The sequence below is a fragment of the Gigantopelta aegis genome, chromosome 2, assembly GCF_016097555.1.
Source record: "Gigantopelta aegis isolate Gae_Host chromosome 2, Gae_host_genome, whole genome shotgun sequence".
NCBI classification, from domain to species: Eukaryota; Metazoa; Mollusca; class Gastropoda; order Neomphalida; family Peltospiridae; genus Gigantopelta; species Gigantopelta aegis.
This window is the reverse complement of record NC_054700.1, coordinates 17482021-17498758: the sequence shown is the minus strand read 5'-3', so window position 1 is coordinate 17498758 and position 16738 is coordinate 17482021. Positions and strand designations below refer to the sequence as shown.

Below are 16738 nucleotides of genomic sequence, written 5' to 3'. Positions count from 1 at the left end.
ATATCTATATGTGCTGGCCTCGGTGGCGTCATGGTTAGGCCATCAGTCTACAGGCTGGTAGGTACTGGGTTTGGATCCCAGTCAAGGCATGGGATTTTTAATCCAGATAACGACTCCAAACCCTGAGTGAGTGCTCCGCAAGGCTCAATGGGTAGGTGTAAACCACTTGCACTGACCAGTGATCCATAACTGGTTCAACAAAGGCCATGGTTTGTGCTATCCTGCCTGTGGGAAGCCCAAATAAAAGATCCCTTGCTGCATGTCATAAAAGAGTAGCCTATGTGGCGACAGCAGGTTTCCTCTAAAAAACAGTGTCAGAATGACCATATGTTTTGACGTCCAACAGCCGATGATAAGATTAAAAATCAGTGTGCTCAGTGGCATCGTTAAGTAAAACAAACTTTATATCTATATGTAGCTTGTATTGTAATTGATAAATTGATAAAAGTTGAGATGATTTAAAGTTTGTCTTTGTTTATAATTGTTAGAATTCAGTACCTCTTATTTATATTATCCCCCCAAAAAATGAATTTCCAATTTTATAAACGTCGTAAAGAATAAGTCAAATTTCTAAAATAAAACCCCTATTATTACACATTATGAACGACAATATAGCCACTTCATTTTAAAGTCATTGTCCCTTGTTTCTGAGATTCGTACTTCTTTTTCACATATACAAATATACAAATGATGAATTTAGAGCCACTACATTGAACTGTAATACCAGAAACACCCTGGAATTGCCAGAATTGTAAATTTAAACAAGAAGTTTAAAGGTGCAGATCCTAGTTTCAGTACGTGAAAATGGACACTAAGTTTTATTAATCTACAAATCTGAAACACGCATTTAGATACGGTTGTAACAGAGAGAAGCTAAAGTCTGTGATGTTTAAATGCGGAAATACAGTCTAAACATAACTGGAGCTTGTCTCGATAAGCTTTCCTTAAATGAAACGAAAATGTGCTTTTTTGGAATTGTGAAAAATACATTTTGGGGTATTACAAAAAGCTGGATGATCAGAATCACTTCAAGTGTACGAAAATTAATATTTTAAATTATAAAATGTAAGTGCTTGTAATTTAAATGATCCAAAGTGGCTTTAAAGGCATACTGTCACAGATTTAAGGACTTTATTTCTCTAAAAATGGATAATAAATACAAATGACGTTAATTGTTGGAAACCAAATCTAGCTATCGCATCACCTTAACTGAACCATGATGGAGTTAAATCCATGTCGTCCCTCTCGGCAATTTTAGTTTTTGAATTATGGACCATTGCCATAATTCAATTATTTTTACAAAATGTCATCAATAAATGGAGTATAGTGGTTATGAAGATGGTTGAATAAAGTACATTTAGGGACAAATCAAATTATTTTTGTTCAGGTAATACTTTGTTAGACCATTAAATAAGTCGGTGGTCTGTGACAATATGCCTTTAATAGTGAAAAATATGCTGTAATGTTCGAAAACTAGGGTCTGTCCCTTTAAATATTGTGTAATATAACAGTAATTTTCTTTTTAAAGAAGGCAAACATACTAGCTGAAGATATTTGGCTCTACTTATAACAGAGTCTTTGCCTTTAGAGAGTTTAATCATGCTTTAAGTTATTTAAAAAAAATAACTTTATTTAAATTTTGGATTTTTTAAATAGGTACATGAGCGTCACATTTTCACTGATTTTCTGCTCGGAGTTTTGAAGTGCATGTTGCAGCAGCGTGATGATCTGAAGCTGGTTTTGATGTCCGCTACGATTAACATCTCGCTGTTTAGTGGTTACTTCGACAACGCACCTGTCATCAAGGTAGATTAAATAGCAGGATCTCTCTTTATTATGTCAATGCTGTAAGGTTCTGTTTTATTTCCCTACCATTTCAACTGGAGAGAACTATAGGTTTCATCTCGTGTGTGTGTGTCTGTCTGTCTGTCTGTCTGGTTGTCTGTCCAACATATAGTTTTTAGGATATTATTTTCACAGAGTTATGGCCCTTGAACTTTTTTGTGTTTTTTTTGCAATGCCTTAAGATATTAAACTGAAATTTTGTGTATTGCTTTATCATGTTCTGTTACAAATCAAGTTTGACTTTCACAGTTATGGCTGATGGACTTTGGAGATATGAAAATTTGTTTTCCAGAATTTGTTTTGCTATGCCTTGATATTGAGATTTAATTTTGTATATAGCTTTATCAAGTACTGTTACAGATCAAGTTTGAATGTCATGGCTTTTTCACAGAATTAATTTTTTATTTTTAAATAACTAAATTATTCCTGAATGTCACCTCACAAATTATTTCTTGGCTAAAATATTTCATTTGAATCATTAAAAAAAATAATATTGATTTCAATTTTGGCAAAATGAGTTAATGAATAATATATTTTCTAATTTGGATTGAGACCTGAATATATAAGTATTTTCATATTATCTATCGAATATGTATATAGAATAATACATGTAAAAAATAAAATGATTGTAAATTAATAATTTAAAATAGGATTCTTACATAATTTTTCAACTTTGTTTTTGCCCCCAAGGTTCCTGGCCGTTTATATCCCATTCAGTTAGAATATTACCCATTGAAACAAGAAGAGCAAGTTGGCAAGTCAGAGAGAATGGACCCAACTCCCTACATCAGAATTCTGCAGCAAATTGATCACAAGGTACATTTAAGGTTTTAAAAAAGTTTATTTTGTTTAATGACACCACTAGAGCACATTGATTTATTAATCATCGGCTGTTGGTTGTCAAACATTTGGTAATTTTGACATTTAGTCTTGGACTAGAGAGGATACCTGTTAAATTTTTTGATTAGTAGCAGGGTTTGATCCCCTTAGTAAATGATGTTATCTCGCCTTGATGTCAAATACTCGAATTTCATTGGTTATTTAGCCTTGGACAAAAGTCTTATACTCCGCGTGGGCGGAGTCAAATCTCTTATACCTCACCTGTAACATCAGACTGTTGTTATTGTATTAATGTGCCATGCAAAACAATTTGTCTGTTGCCAACATAAATAAAGCAAATGATTTGCCAATCAGTCTGAAAATGAAATTGAAGAATGATGTCAGTATTTCAATGACGTCACTTTACATCTTCTTACAATAACACTAAACTGGGTACATAACGCTACTATTGAATTTTTTTGTTTGAACATTATTAATGCACCTGGATGTGTTTGAAGAAAATCTTGTAATTAAACATGTCGGCAAGATAAATTGTTATACCCTCGGTATGCTCTTTTACCAGAAGGCTCGGGGTACAAGAGCATACAGAGGGTATAAAAATCCATAAACCCCTCGTGATGCTTCTACAACTTATATTATAATACATTGCTTGTAGTTAGATATATAGAGATTATTGTACGAGCTTGTGTGTCGTACTGATTTTACGAAACGAGTGTTACGATTTTTGTATTGCCCGAGTGATAGCGAAGGTAATACATGAATCCTGACATGAGTTTCGTAAAATCAGTACGACTCACACGCGAGTGTAATAATTTCTTTATTTTCCATATTATTGTTGTTGTTTTCTTTATGAATAACAAGACCCAAGTCAAAATGTTTCAGTCACAACTAGAAGGAGACGACGAAATGACGTCATATTTCAAATGCACAGTCTGAGCTAGGACTGGAGAACCAACGTCATGTTATGACGTCGCTTCCCAATATTACGCCATTACACTTGTTATTACATGTGTGCTTCGTATGATTATTATTAACTCGGTTATGTTGAACCATATGGATAATACATTTATTCGATTATCATCACGGTAACATTTTGTTTATTTCCTTGCGTACTGTTTTCAGTACCCGAAGACGGAGAGAGGTGATTTGTTGGTATTTCTCAGTGGTATGTCGGACATAATGACCGTAATTGAGGCGGTACGGGTTTATGCTCTACAAACCAAAGGTTGGATCGTGCTGCCACTACATTCAGCACTGTCCATACAGGAACAAGATCAGGTGATAAAATTAAAATATTCATAAAAACCCTTCCAGATATGAACACAGTTATAAGGGCTGTTTTTCATCGCCCATATCCATTCATAAAATAATATGCAATATATAGAGGATACTCCCCGAGTGTCTTGTGATATCATAATTTATCAGCACGAGTTGATAAAAGTATGAAAATCTGAGGATTTTTATACTTTTATCAACGAATGCTGATAAATTATGATATCACAAGACACGAGTGGGGTATTCTTTTTATCATACATTATCATTCTTTTCATTTGTGACAATTGTAAACAATGTCAGTAATGTGGGTTGAATGTCACTATATTTGGCAGCGGTAGACTCGACAGAATGACAGTGGCGTGACGTCACTAATGATAGGTTTAGCGCTGAAACATACACAGTGACATAACAAAAAGAAGCGATATCTCCTAGGAGAATGTCACAGGAGATATAACAAATTATAGTGCCTGTGATATCTCCTACCAAAGCCTTTAATGGATGATAAAATATAATATGTTCTGGATGCAGATTGTTTGTAGTAAATTTAGACATTTTGAACGGCCTCATCTTTTATTCTGAAGAAACACTGTGTGAGTGCTGAAATAAAAACATAAAGTTATTTGTTTAGTTGGTGTTGGGGGACATTCAAAGCCCTAACATAGTTTGTTAAGATACTGAACAAAATTTATTTATTTTGGGATCTTGCATTCTCAAGGCAGGGGACGATATTTCAGAATTTTATGTACCGGAAATCTTCTCTGTTTTTTTTCTTCTTTTTTTCTTTTTTTTTACCTACGGTACGTAACCATTGTTAGGTTACATGCATTATATTTGTGTAACAATCAATTACTTCAGATTTGTATGGAATTTAATTATCTTCTGAAGTTTTCAGCTTTTAATTTCAAAATGTGTCATGGTTAACCGATTGGCATTCGCAAGAATTTAAAGTTGTATAACCGACACATGAACAGAACATCTGTCTTGCTAAAATATGATCACGGATGACATCATGATATGACATCATACATTGAGATATGATTGTTTTTTCTGTTTCCAGGTGTTTGATATTGCTCCTGAGGGTGTCAGGAAGTGCATTGTGTCAACAAATATTGCAGAGACTTCGGTTACCATTGACGGAGTCAGATTCATTATTGATTCAGGAAAGGTATTGGTTGTAACTATGAATATTTTGGTGTAGAATGCTTGATGGCATTTTTTTTTTTTTTTTATCATGGCAGTCTGTTTTATAAGATCATTTTTTGTTTTATACATAGCAGGGCTTCTAGATTATGGTAGCCCCACTCCCATGGCTAGTGATATTCAATTTTGGGCTAGTAAATAACTACTGTTGCCATGCTCAATGGCTAGTGGAAAAAAAAAAGAGAGTCAAATGTTGCAGTTAAGTCTATTTTGTAAATATGAATGTCCTACCCTCACACACACCCCCCCCCCCCCCCCCCCCCCCTCCAAGTGTTAGTGTTTTTAAGCTCTATCTCCCTCTTAGGTGACATATCTGATTATTACTATTCTTTAGTAAAATTGTATTACCGGTAACTTAAAGTAAAGTAGAGCTAGTGAATTTTTTTATCGTGGCTAGTAAATTAAAAAAATCACTGATCCCATGGCTAGTGGATTTTATAAAGATTCTAGAAGTCCTGCATAGACTGACCTTCAGAAAGTGCACAAAACAACTCCTGAAATTGTTTAGTAATTTGTTGTTGGTTTCCAACATGATTATAGTCAGCTGTAAAAGTTGTAGTATATTGCCTACATGTAAACTATAGATGTTATAATGTAAAAATGTAAAACTGCATTCATCTTGGGGAAATAAAGTTTGGAATATTTATAGGTGAAGGAAATGAACTTTGACCCAAAGTGCAAGATGCAGAGACTTCAGGAGTTTTGGATTAGTCGAGCTAGTGCAGAACAGAGAAAGGGAAGAGCAGGTGCGTACAATATGGACGTCTAATGAAGATATAGGAAATTACTAATTAATGATAATAAGGAAAATAAAGGGTATTTGTTCAACAACGTCTCAGCACATTTTAAGCCAGAGCTATTTCGGAAGAGGTAGAGGGTTTAGAGGGAGGGAGGTAGGAGGGACAGAGAGGGAAGGAGGAAGAACGAGAGGAAGGGAGGAAGAACAAGAGGGAGGGAGGAAGAATGAGAGGGTTAGAGGAAGAATGAGAGGGTTGGAAGGAGAAAGAGGATGGGAGGGAGAGGATTAGAGGAAGAATGAGAGGGTTGGAGGGAGAACGAGAGGATGGGAGGGAGAACGAGAGAGTTGGAGGAAGAATGAGAGGGTTGAAGGGAGAACGAGAGGGTTAGAGGAAGAATGAGAGGATGGGAGGGAGAATGAGAGGATGGGAGGGAGAATGAGAGGGTTAGAGGAAGAATGAGAGGGTTGAAGGGAGAACGAGAGGGTTAGAGGAAGAATGAGAGGATGGGAGGGAGAATGAGAGGATGGGAGGGAGAACGAGAGGAGGATGGGAGGGAGAACGAGAGGGTTAGAGGAAGAATGAGAGGGTTGAAGGGAGAACGAGAGGGTTAGAGGAAGAATGAGAGGATGGGAGGGAGAACGAGAGGGTTAGAGGAAGAATGAGAGGATGGGAGGGAGAATGAGAGGGTTAGAGGGAGAATGAGAGTGTTGGAGGGAGAACGAGAGAGTTAGAGGAAGAATGAGAGGGTTGGAGGGAGAACGAGAGGATGGGAGGGAACGAGAGGGTTGGAGAGAGAATGGGAGGGATAATGAGAGGATGGGAGGGAGAACGAGAGGGTTGGAGGGAGAATGGGAGGGAGTACAAGAGTATTAGAGGAAGAATGAGAGGGTTGGATGGAGAACGAGAGGATGGGAGGGAGAACGAGAGGGTTGGAGGGAGAACGAGAGGGTTGAAGGGAGAACGAGAGGGTGGGAGAGAGAACGAGAGGGTTGGAGGGAGAACGAGAGGGTGGGAGGGAGAACGAGAGGGTGGGAGGGAGAACGAGAGGGTTGGAGGGAAAATAAGAGGGTGGGAGGGAGAACAAGAGGGTTGGAAGGAGAACAAGAGGGTGGGAGGGAGAATGAGGGGGGGGGAGAACAAGAGGGTTGGAGGGAGAAGGAAAGAGCAAGAGCCTAATGCTGCCACATAGAAAAACCTGAATCCAACATGAGCAATTGATCTTATAACCCATCACACCTCAGGCAAGTTCTCTACCACTGAGTTACATCATTTATAAAAACAGCCAGTTGATACAATTGAATAGCACATAACTTAAAATTAATAGGAGTAATAGCTATACTGCAAGGAAAATGGATAACTTTGATAGTTCTGATTATTATAATTTTTACAATTACAGAGACTGTCTGAGATAAAATCTTTTAATATTAATGTCTAAAACTCTAGGTTATTATCCTTTAAAAAAGTAGTTATTCTTTTTTAATCTTTCAGAAATTTAAAGAGAAAAAATATGTTGTAGATCTTTCTTTTTTTAATAAGATAATTTCTATTGTGTATTTGTCCAGGTCGAACTGGCCCCGGTATCTGTTACAGACTGTATGATGAAACTGACTATGACGCGTTCCAAGAGTACGCCACTCCAGAAATACAGCGAGTCACACTCGACACGCTGATACTGCAAATGATTTCCATGGGACTACCCAATGCCAGGAAGTAAGTGCAGCTTTGGGTATCAGACTGGTAAAAATATGTATTTTGTGGATGCCCCCATCCCCTGAGTTGTTGTTAAACAGAAGTATAAAAAGACATCTATTTCTTTTGTAGATTTCCTTTTATCGAGGCTCCAGAAATGTCAAGTATAGAAAATTCAATCAGCTTTCTCAAAGAACAGGTATAACAATCCATATCTACTTTCAACTGTTTTCTTGTCTACACACTTATTCTTTTTTACACTTTTTTACACTTTTTTTTTTTACTTATGCTGAAGATACGAATGCAAAAAATTGATGATTATTATTCATATTAAAAAAAGACTTGTTTAAAATTACCAATTGTGTATTTGATAACTTATAGTTTTGTTGCAAAATTAGACCTTTATGTGTGAGTTCATTGGTTAAATAAATTAAAAATCACATCTTGTAAATCGTCTTTTTATTGGCTAATAAATGAAACGGTGCATTTTTGTTTTGAGGGTAATAAGTCCTTTTCATAAAACTAGATTTTAGAACGACATGTAATCATTGGAGTAACTGTAACAGTTACTGTTTAAATTTTCTTTTCTTTTCACAGGATGCCCTGACAGAAGATGAGTCGCTCACACCCATTGGTCACATGTTATCCAGACTTCCTGTTGAAGTTGTTATTGGCAAAATGCTTATAATGGGCTCCATATTTCACGTATGAGCTTTTCTGGATTTATTCCCTTCATCTGTCTATGTTTCAAAATTCATAAAACCTTGGTTAAAGATTTTTAATGTTTATTTTACAGACAAAAATATATACCGTAATTTCACGTGTATAGCCCCCAGGCTATACATTTTAAAACCTTGAAAATTGCCCCCTGCGGGTTATACAGTCTTTTTTTTTAACTCAATAACCATTTATTGTCAAAAGCGGTTTATCCTGTGTTGAGACCAAATTTAAAAAAAGCATTGTATGTCAACTGTTGGAACTGTTTATATTGACACGTAAGCTGCACCGGCTGTATCTATATCTGACCTAATCGATCACAAATAATACTAATTCAGTCATAGCATTTCAAAGGTGAAAACAACTCACTAATTGTGTTCACTAATTTGCCAGTGTAAGTTAACACTCGGAGCAAAATAACAATGCAAGCTATACACGCATATCGGTAATTAAGATCATTGGCTGACAATGGCTGGTGTTTTCATCATCAGGCGTTAACCGTTCAAGCTAATGTAGGCCATGTGTCGGAGCGGGCTATCTGATCATCTTTTTTTTTTTACTCGATAACCATTTATTACCCAATGCGGCTTATCTGGTGCAGTGGACTATACGCATGAAATTACGGTATATCAGTTTTATACCAAGTTCCTTTTGTCAAGTTAACTTTTAACACATAGAAAATTCAATATTAAAACATAGCAAACTCAGTTTCAAATTCAGACTATTTGATGTAGTTATTTCAACACTTTATTTGTGAAAGAGTGGTGGAAGAGAGACAGAAAGATGGAGAGAAAAAAGAGATTTAGGGAGACAGAGAGTTTTGTGTCCAATGCTTGTTTGTTACTGATATGGTTATAAATATCTTAGTTCATGATGTCCCACTAGAACATAAAGTAGGACGTAACACCTCGTCAAAACGACCTTACCAAAATGTCGGTCAAATAAGTTCAGTGATATAAATTAAAATCGATTATGGATAATAAATAGGATATTAAATTCGCTACACATGTCATATCATGTTTATGTCCCTTGTGAAATAATTTTTATTGTCACAAGATTTACTTGGGACATAAACATGATATGAAATGGAAGGGAGTTTGATATCTTATAATTCTTGCCTGCCTATTTATTCTGACTTCCACTGTCTTGTATATTACTGTAGATGATTGACCCAGTGTTGTCGATTGCGGCTGCCATGAGTGTTCAGTCTCCATTCACTGTGAGGGCTCACTCGGACAATGATGCTATAGTAAGTTGTCTCTCATTAAAGGCAAGTTAAATGGCAGTTAATGTATTTAAGGCCAAGAAACACCAATTTCTTTGAAATACACACTGTGTCAGTGTCTGCGCTTAACTTTTTTTTTTGAGTTGCCATCCAGGCAAGTGGTGACAGTACTTTCACTTGCCCAGATCTATTTTCACTTGCCCGAATAATATTTTCTAAAAAAACAACAATATTGCAACAGATTATAAGAGAAAACATTTATTTTGAGTATTTTCCTGCACTCGTGTTAGGTTTGCGAAATCGCTTAGCGTTTCATATTAAATTAGATAATAGGATTATATAATTCCCGATTATATAATTTCCAACAAACAAAGATGTTTGCGTTCACCAAACGTTGAGCACTGGTATAACTGACACAACCCCTTCCTCCTCCCACCCCATCTCAATGAAATAATAATAATTAAAAAAAACCCTAAAATATAATGTTCAGTGGATACGATCTATGATGTGTACACATAACCAGGGCTGAATCTTGTCGACATGAATTTGTGCCCAATTTTACATGCCACTTAACTTGCCTTACACCTATTCTTATATTGGGTATATGTTTATATGTAAAAGCAGACCTACACTTTTTCATGGTGCAAAGTAGGCTAAATAGCTGTACATTTATTTATTTATTAATTATTGATTTAAAAAAAAAAAAAAAAAAAAAAAATGGTTGCCAGGCAAGCAGCCTTACTGTGGGTTTTCAGTTGCCCGTCGTCGTTTTCAGTCGCCAGGGGCGATTGGGCGACTGTTAAGTTCGAACCCTGCTGTGTTAACATGCCTCTTAGCTAATGCTCACTACTATAAAACATTTTGCAAATTGTTTATAACAGCTTGTGTGGTATGAATGGCTAATTAGATATAATTCATTTATACCGTATATCAAATATCAATAATTAAAGGGACATTTATTATATTATTATAGCCGTTTTTGATAACTGAAATCATACTTTACTTAGATTTTATGTTTTAGATTATCCATTTCCATACATTCGAAGTGTTTTTGGCCATCCTGATGTTATGGAGTCGAGTTTTAGTCTAATTTTAGACGGCATTTCACAATTTCAAAGTCACAGACTCATGTTTCACTCACTTGTAACTTTATCCAAATGTGTTACAGGTTTGTAGATTAACCAAACTTAAGTGTTAATTTTCACGGGTTGAAACTAAGGTCTGTCCCTTTAAGAGTGATTTGAAAACTGTAGCAAATTTAATAAGGTACTTTTTTTTTAATACCAATAAAATGTATATATGCTCACAAAAATAAACGTTTGTGTACATGTATTGCACAAGGTATATTTTTCTCAACAATGAAAAAAAAATCAAATTGTTTTCAAGAAATTATTTTGTTCATTCGTTAACATTAAGAGATATTTCTATAGACATTACCTGTCCTCAAACAAGGGCACCTCCCCCCCACGCAAGTGGTCTGGTCCGAACATCCCAACAGCCAATGGGATGGCCTAAATTCTTCTACTGCATACTGCTCTCTAGTTCCGGTCACATGACTGTAACTTCCTTCTTTTTCTCTTCGCTAAAGGGTCTGGACGTCCTTTTGCTTGGCTCTGTTTGGAGTCAACTTTTATAAGACCTTTGGTTTTGTATTCGTGTTTGGGTGAAATGTTTTTCACCTTCGTTTTCGTTAGCTTTCGTATGTTTTTTCGCGTATTTCGCTTGACTTTCCAAGCGTTTAATTACATGAAATGTTGTTTATATTGCCGGTTGTCGTGTCGGACGCCATTTGCAAAATGGCGTCTTTGTTGACTGGCTTTGTGTTTGGGTGAAATGTTTTTCACCTTAATTTTGTTAGCTTTCGTTAGCTTTCGTATGTCTTTCGCGTATTTCGCTTGACTTGCCAAGTGTTAATTACATGAAATGTTGTTATATCGCCGGTTGTCGTGTCGGACGCCATTTGCAAAATGGCGTCTTTATTTACCGGCTTTGTATTTGTGTTATGGTTGGTTTTTCTTTCTTTTCACAGATTGAAAAATTACTATTATCATATCTGATAATGTTCAGGCGACTAGTTCGAGCGTGTTTACGCTGCAAGAAGTTAGTGCCGGCGGCGACCCACACGACTTATGTCCAGGTTGTCGTGTTCCGTGTGGCCTCACTTCTAGATGCGACCTTTGTGCGGGCTTGTCTGATGTCGAGTTCGCGGCTTACCTGAAGGTGGTGTCAGCGAGGACCAAGAAGGTGGAATCTTCGCCTTCGATTGCTGACACCGTGGCGGAAGTGTTTCGTTCAATTCTACCAACCATGCTGGAAAAAACAATGGCGTCAATGGCGACCTTACCTAAACCGGCGGGTTCGGGGTCAGGTCCGGTTCCAGTCCCCTCTTCAGGGGGTGGGGCTTCTTCAGCTCCACCGATACCTAAGACTTCGGATGACAGGCCTGCGGTCTCTAGGCAGCCCTCTAAGAAGCCGGCTCATTCAGATAGACGCTCCACGGATTCCAAGGCTCACCGATCTTCGGCGGGGAAGTCCTCTTCGGCGCATCGGAGCCGGGACCGTAGCCGTTCCACATGACCTGTATGGCTCCCTACGGGTTCCACTTATCGTCAGCGCCAACCTTCAGTTGATGTGGCTTCCAAGGCCTCTGAGGGCTAGACGGGACCATCCACGGTCCGGTTTAACCGGCGGCTTCCATTACGGTACATCGATTGGCCTGTGCTTGAGTTCTACGAGACTTTGGTGATGAAGCGCCTGCGGCATCTGTCATTGAAGAGCCCAACTCTACGGACCATATGACTATGATGTGGTCATCCGTTCCTTGGTATCCACACGGGACCGCCCACTGTCTGGTTCTCCGGTATCTCCATCAGGCCATGACCAGAGCGACTGGCCTGTTCACGGGTGCTACGTGACTTTCTGATGATGTATCGGTTCTTGCAGTGCTGGAAGATCTGGATGTGGCGGACCACCTGTCACTGAGGGATTGTCTGGCTGTCATATCTGATATGCTACCGCCGCTGGCCCATCCACCGGTTTCAGCCAAGAAGGGTCCGGTTTCGATGATCGCCACGGAGGTTCCACCGGCAGATGTCAGCATTCGACCGTTGGCTGCCACAGGCTCTCGTCGGTTTACACGGCTACCAGTAACCGGCCCGTGCGGATCGTTGTTCCAGCAAGCAGACGGAGCCCTGTAACGAACTGGAAAATTGCGTCATCGGCTCACCGTTCGGTACCGTCGTCCCGTGATCGATCGAAGTGGTGCAGCGTCCAGGGTTCCACCGGTTCCTGCCGGTCCGTGTACATCGTACCGTCCACACCAGTCGGCAGCTGATTCGGCGTTCAGGGTTTACACCGGCTCCTGACGGGACCGTCCACGGTCCGTGTTTCCGATTGCAGCCAGTACATTGGATCGAAGTGCCTGTGCCAGGTTACTGACCGATTTTCCAGATGATGCGTCGGCACCTTCCATTATAGAAGATCCGGACGCAGTGACCCACATGGCTGTGACTGATTGTCTCGCTGCGGTGTATATGCTTTCGTCACTGCACAGTCCACTGGCACCATTCTAGAAGGTTTCCGTTTGAGGACTGATCCGATGTCGGTTTACTTGAGTAGACTTCGTTTGTGCCGTTCCCCATTCGTCACAACGAACGTATCCCGTCTTCAACCTATCCTTCAACGGTGTGGCGCCGACCTTGGATGACGCTGTTTCCGGCGGGACTAGACGTCTTCCTAGAACTTACAGATTGGCACGTCCTGTCGATGGCTTCAGTTCAGCGTACATGTTGTACATGGCGACCATAACTCCTCATGTGCAGGATGCCAGAGGATATGCCTTGTTCTAGCCGTCGACTTTGATGTTGGTTTACCTTATATCTTCCGTGACGTCGATGTGCACTACAATTCCACACTATCGTCAACAGACTTGCCTGAAGCGATCCATTCTCGACTTTCAGCACAAGCCGGTAATCTTGGCAGACCTGTGGTCTACATACGGCTCTTTGCCGTGAAGGGGTTCGACGTTACAAGCGTTCCGGGTTGGTGACGAAGACAGTCTACTGGTCCGGTCACTTGTGTTGAGATCCTGTGCACCGATATTCTCTTGTTCGAGGAAGGTTCAGCGACATTCGGCAGATCGTTCTCTATATCCGGTGGCGATGCAAAACAGTCGCTACTTCTGCTGGTTCCGGAAGTTATCCAGTTGCCATCACGTGGTACGGGGGTTTTACCGTCACCGTTTTCCTATGGTTCATTGCGGCTTATCAACTCACTGACGTTCACTGTTGTTACCGCCAGAGTTCGTGACCGATGCTGTCTAGATGGTCTCTGCTGCTGTTTCGCACCGGGTGGTGTGACGACCGTGGATTTTAGCCGGTTGCTGTTTTGCGTTGCTTCACTTCCAGGTATATCGGGCATGTAGCGTAGCGAGTTGCTACGCTGTCTTGGCTCTTGCCTGTATCACGGGGTCGCTGTTTCCGATGTCTTGATTCCTGAATCACTCTATTACTGTTTCATGAAGTATCATTGCAAGAGTAATTTTGACGTCGGCGCAACATTTTATACTTAGAGGTCGCGGTATCCAGTTTGTTTCTGAATCCATGCATTCAGTACAATAACGCAGATTTGCTGATCCGGTTACCAGTTGCCTTGCAGTCCAGTCCCTGTTGGTTGCTGTGGTTTCCAGATGAAGCCGATCTACACATCAGCCTGTTGGAGATGTTGGCAGTTACGTCATCCTTCATTGGCGAAAGATGCTGTCAGGCGCCTCTTTCATGGTAGCCACAGACAGTACCACCGCAGTGGCTTATATCAACCGTCGGGGCGGAACCCTCTCCAGCAGTCTGCTGCAGTTGACTTATCGTCTCTACAAGCTGGTTGACGAGATTCCGTTGCAACTTCGGGCTCGCCATATTCCAGGGGTTTCCAATGTACTAGTCGACACACTGTCTCGGCCGTTGTCTCCACAGCCGACGGAATGGATGCTTCATCCCGAAGCGTTTCGATGGGTGTGCGACAGACTTTGGACACCAAACATCGATCTTTTCGCCACACGATTCAACCATCAGCTCAGGGTTTACATGTCTCCGGTGCCGGATCCCGAAGCTCTGGATCTCGACGCATTGGCCATCAGCTGGGAACAGATGGACGCATACGCTTTTCCTCCACCAATCCTCCTTCAAGGGTGCTTCAGAGGTTTCAGCTGTACCATTGTCGCCTGTTACTCATTGCTCCGATGTGGCCATCCAGGATGTGGTATCCAGATCTAATACGTCTTGCCGATCCACATCCTTTATCGCTGCCAGACTGGGATCATCTGTTGCTGCATCCCACGTCAAGACTATACCATCCACATCCGCAGTTGTTCCAACTGCACGCGTGGACTTTATCTCCAAGAGTTTGAGGAAGAAAGGTTTTTCTTCACAGTCTACGGCGGCCATTTTGAAAGCGCACAGATCATCTACTACTGCGGCTTACAACGTCAGATGGCTTTGTTTTCACCGATGGTGTGTCCGGCAAAAACTCAAACCTCAGACGATTCAGATACCTCATCTTGCTGATTTTTTGCTGTATCTGCGGACCACTTTACGATTGAAGGGGTCTACCATCGCTGGGTATGTTTCGGTCATCGCTACTGTTCGTGATGTCACTACTGGAACGAAGTTATCGGGTATTCCTGAGATCCATAAGATGATCAAAGGGTTTCACCTTGAAGATCAAGTACACCGGTTTCGGCCACCAAGATGGGACCTGAATCTGGTGTTATGAGCGTTATCGACCACACCTTATGAGCCGATCGAATCCTCTTCCCTGCAAGACTTGACACGGAAGACGGTGTTTTTACTCGGTTTCGCCACGGCTGCCCGTGTCTTGATGTAGACATGGTACGTTTTCACCGAGATCGGCGTGCAGTCAACTTGGGGTTACTCATGAACTTTGTTGCAAAGAATCAATTACCAGACCAAGCGCCTCGTTCGTATGTTGTGCAGGCCCTCTCCTCTATCGTTGGTCCAGCGGACGTTGAGGAATTGGCGTTGTGCCCTGTTAGAGCTCTGCACCAGTACATCGAGAGGACCAGATCTTTTCGACAACATCGCAAAAGACTTTTCCTCTCCTGTAACCAGTCGGTTGAGGGATATTACCAAAAACACGGTGGCTACCTGGATCCGGTCTTCTATCCTGATCGCCTATCAGAAGGAGGGTTTACCTGCTCCGTCTGCTTCTAATCCGCATGAACTCCGTGCCTTGGCTGCCACGATGTCCCTGCACTGCAACACATCCATTCAGCACATTATCACTGGTTGTTTCTGGGCTACGGACTCCATCTTCGCCAACTATTATCTGAGGGATGTCTCCACAGAAGACGTTGAGGGGTTCCATCATCTGGGTCCGGTTGTTGCTGCACAGACTATGTTGAATACAAGCCGTCCTCGTCGCCGTTGATGTCTGTCTGATTCTGGGCTGCCTACCGAGATGTCCATCGAATCGACAGATGAGGATTGCTTAGACTTTTGTTCTTTTGCACAGTTCACGTACTGGTGCCGGAACTTTTGTCTCGATAACCTTTACCCTGCACTGCATGTGGTTATTTGTTGTCGTTATTGAACTAACAGTTCTTTGGTGTACTAGAATGAAAACACTCGGGGGTCTTGTTTTGTTCAATGTTCTGACGGATGCACCTCATTAGGTTGTCGCTTGTTATTACAAAAATAACACTTCAATACGTGAGGGTTACCTAACACCTGCATCCCTGGTGGCTACGACTTCCCACCCTGTCAGAACCAGCATGAGATGTGGCAGCCGCCTCCTGGTCCTTTGTTCTGGGAGCCGTACATGCCACTGCTGACGGATGGCACCATTCTGGTTGTTGTTACTAACATCACCTGCATTGGTCTGTGACCGGCATCCCTAGGAGGAGGGCTTACCAGGGTTGGCCTCATTCTTCCACTAGTCAGCCTCTTTCCGGTTTGGGGAGTTATCACAAGCATCTACGGATCTCGGCACCCACCACCATCTGTTGAATGCTGCCCTTGTTTGAGGACAGGTAATGTCTATAGAAATGGAGAAAACTTGGAGTGTTTTCTCTTTTATAGATACATTACCTGTCCTCAAGATTTCATCCCGCCCGGGCCTCCCCGCTTCCTGTTCTCCGTGCGATGCGCTTAGGGAAAAAGAAGGAAGTTACAGTCATGTGACCGGAACTAGA

General features: G+C 40.9%; 1 protein-coding gene across 1 annotated transcript in view; it reads left to right on the top strand.

Moving 5' to 3' along the window:
- The window catches only part of LOC121382267 (probable ATP-dependent RNA helicase DHX34), a 52296-nt gene that overhangs the window by 19695 nt on the left and 15863 nt on the right, over nt 1–16738 (top strand). Inside the window, exons 10-18 of the mRNA XM_041511827.1 lie at nt 1657–1806; nt 2536–2661; nt 3808–3963; nt 5018–5125; nt 5810–5906; nt 7463–7610; nt 7722–7788; nt 8187–8294; nt 9469–9555. Of these exons, the coding sequence (XP_041367761.1) occupies nt 1657–1806; nt 2536–2661; nt 3808–3963; nt 5018–5125; nt 5810–5906; nt 7463–7610; nt 7722–7788; nt 8187–8294; nt 9469–9555 (1047 nt within the window). The remainder of the gene's footprint in view (nt 1–1656; nt 1807–2535; nt 2662–3807; nt 3964–5017; nt 5126–5809; nt 5907–7462; nt 7611–7721; nt 7789–8186; nt 8295–9468; nt 9556–16738) is intronic.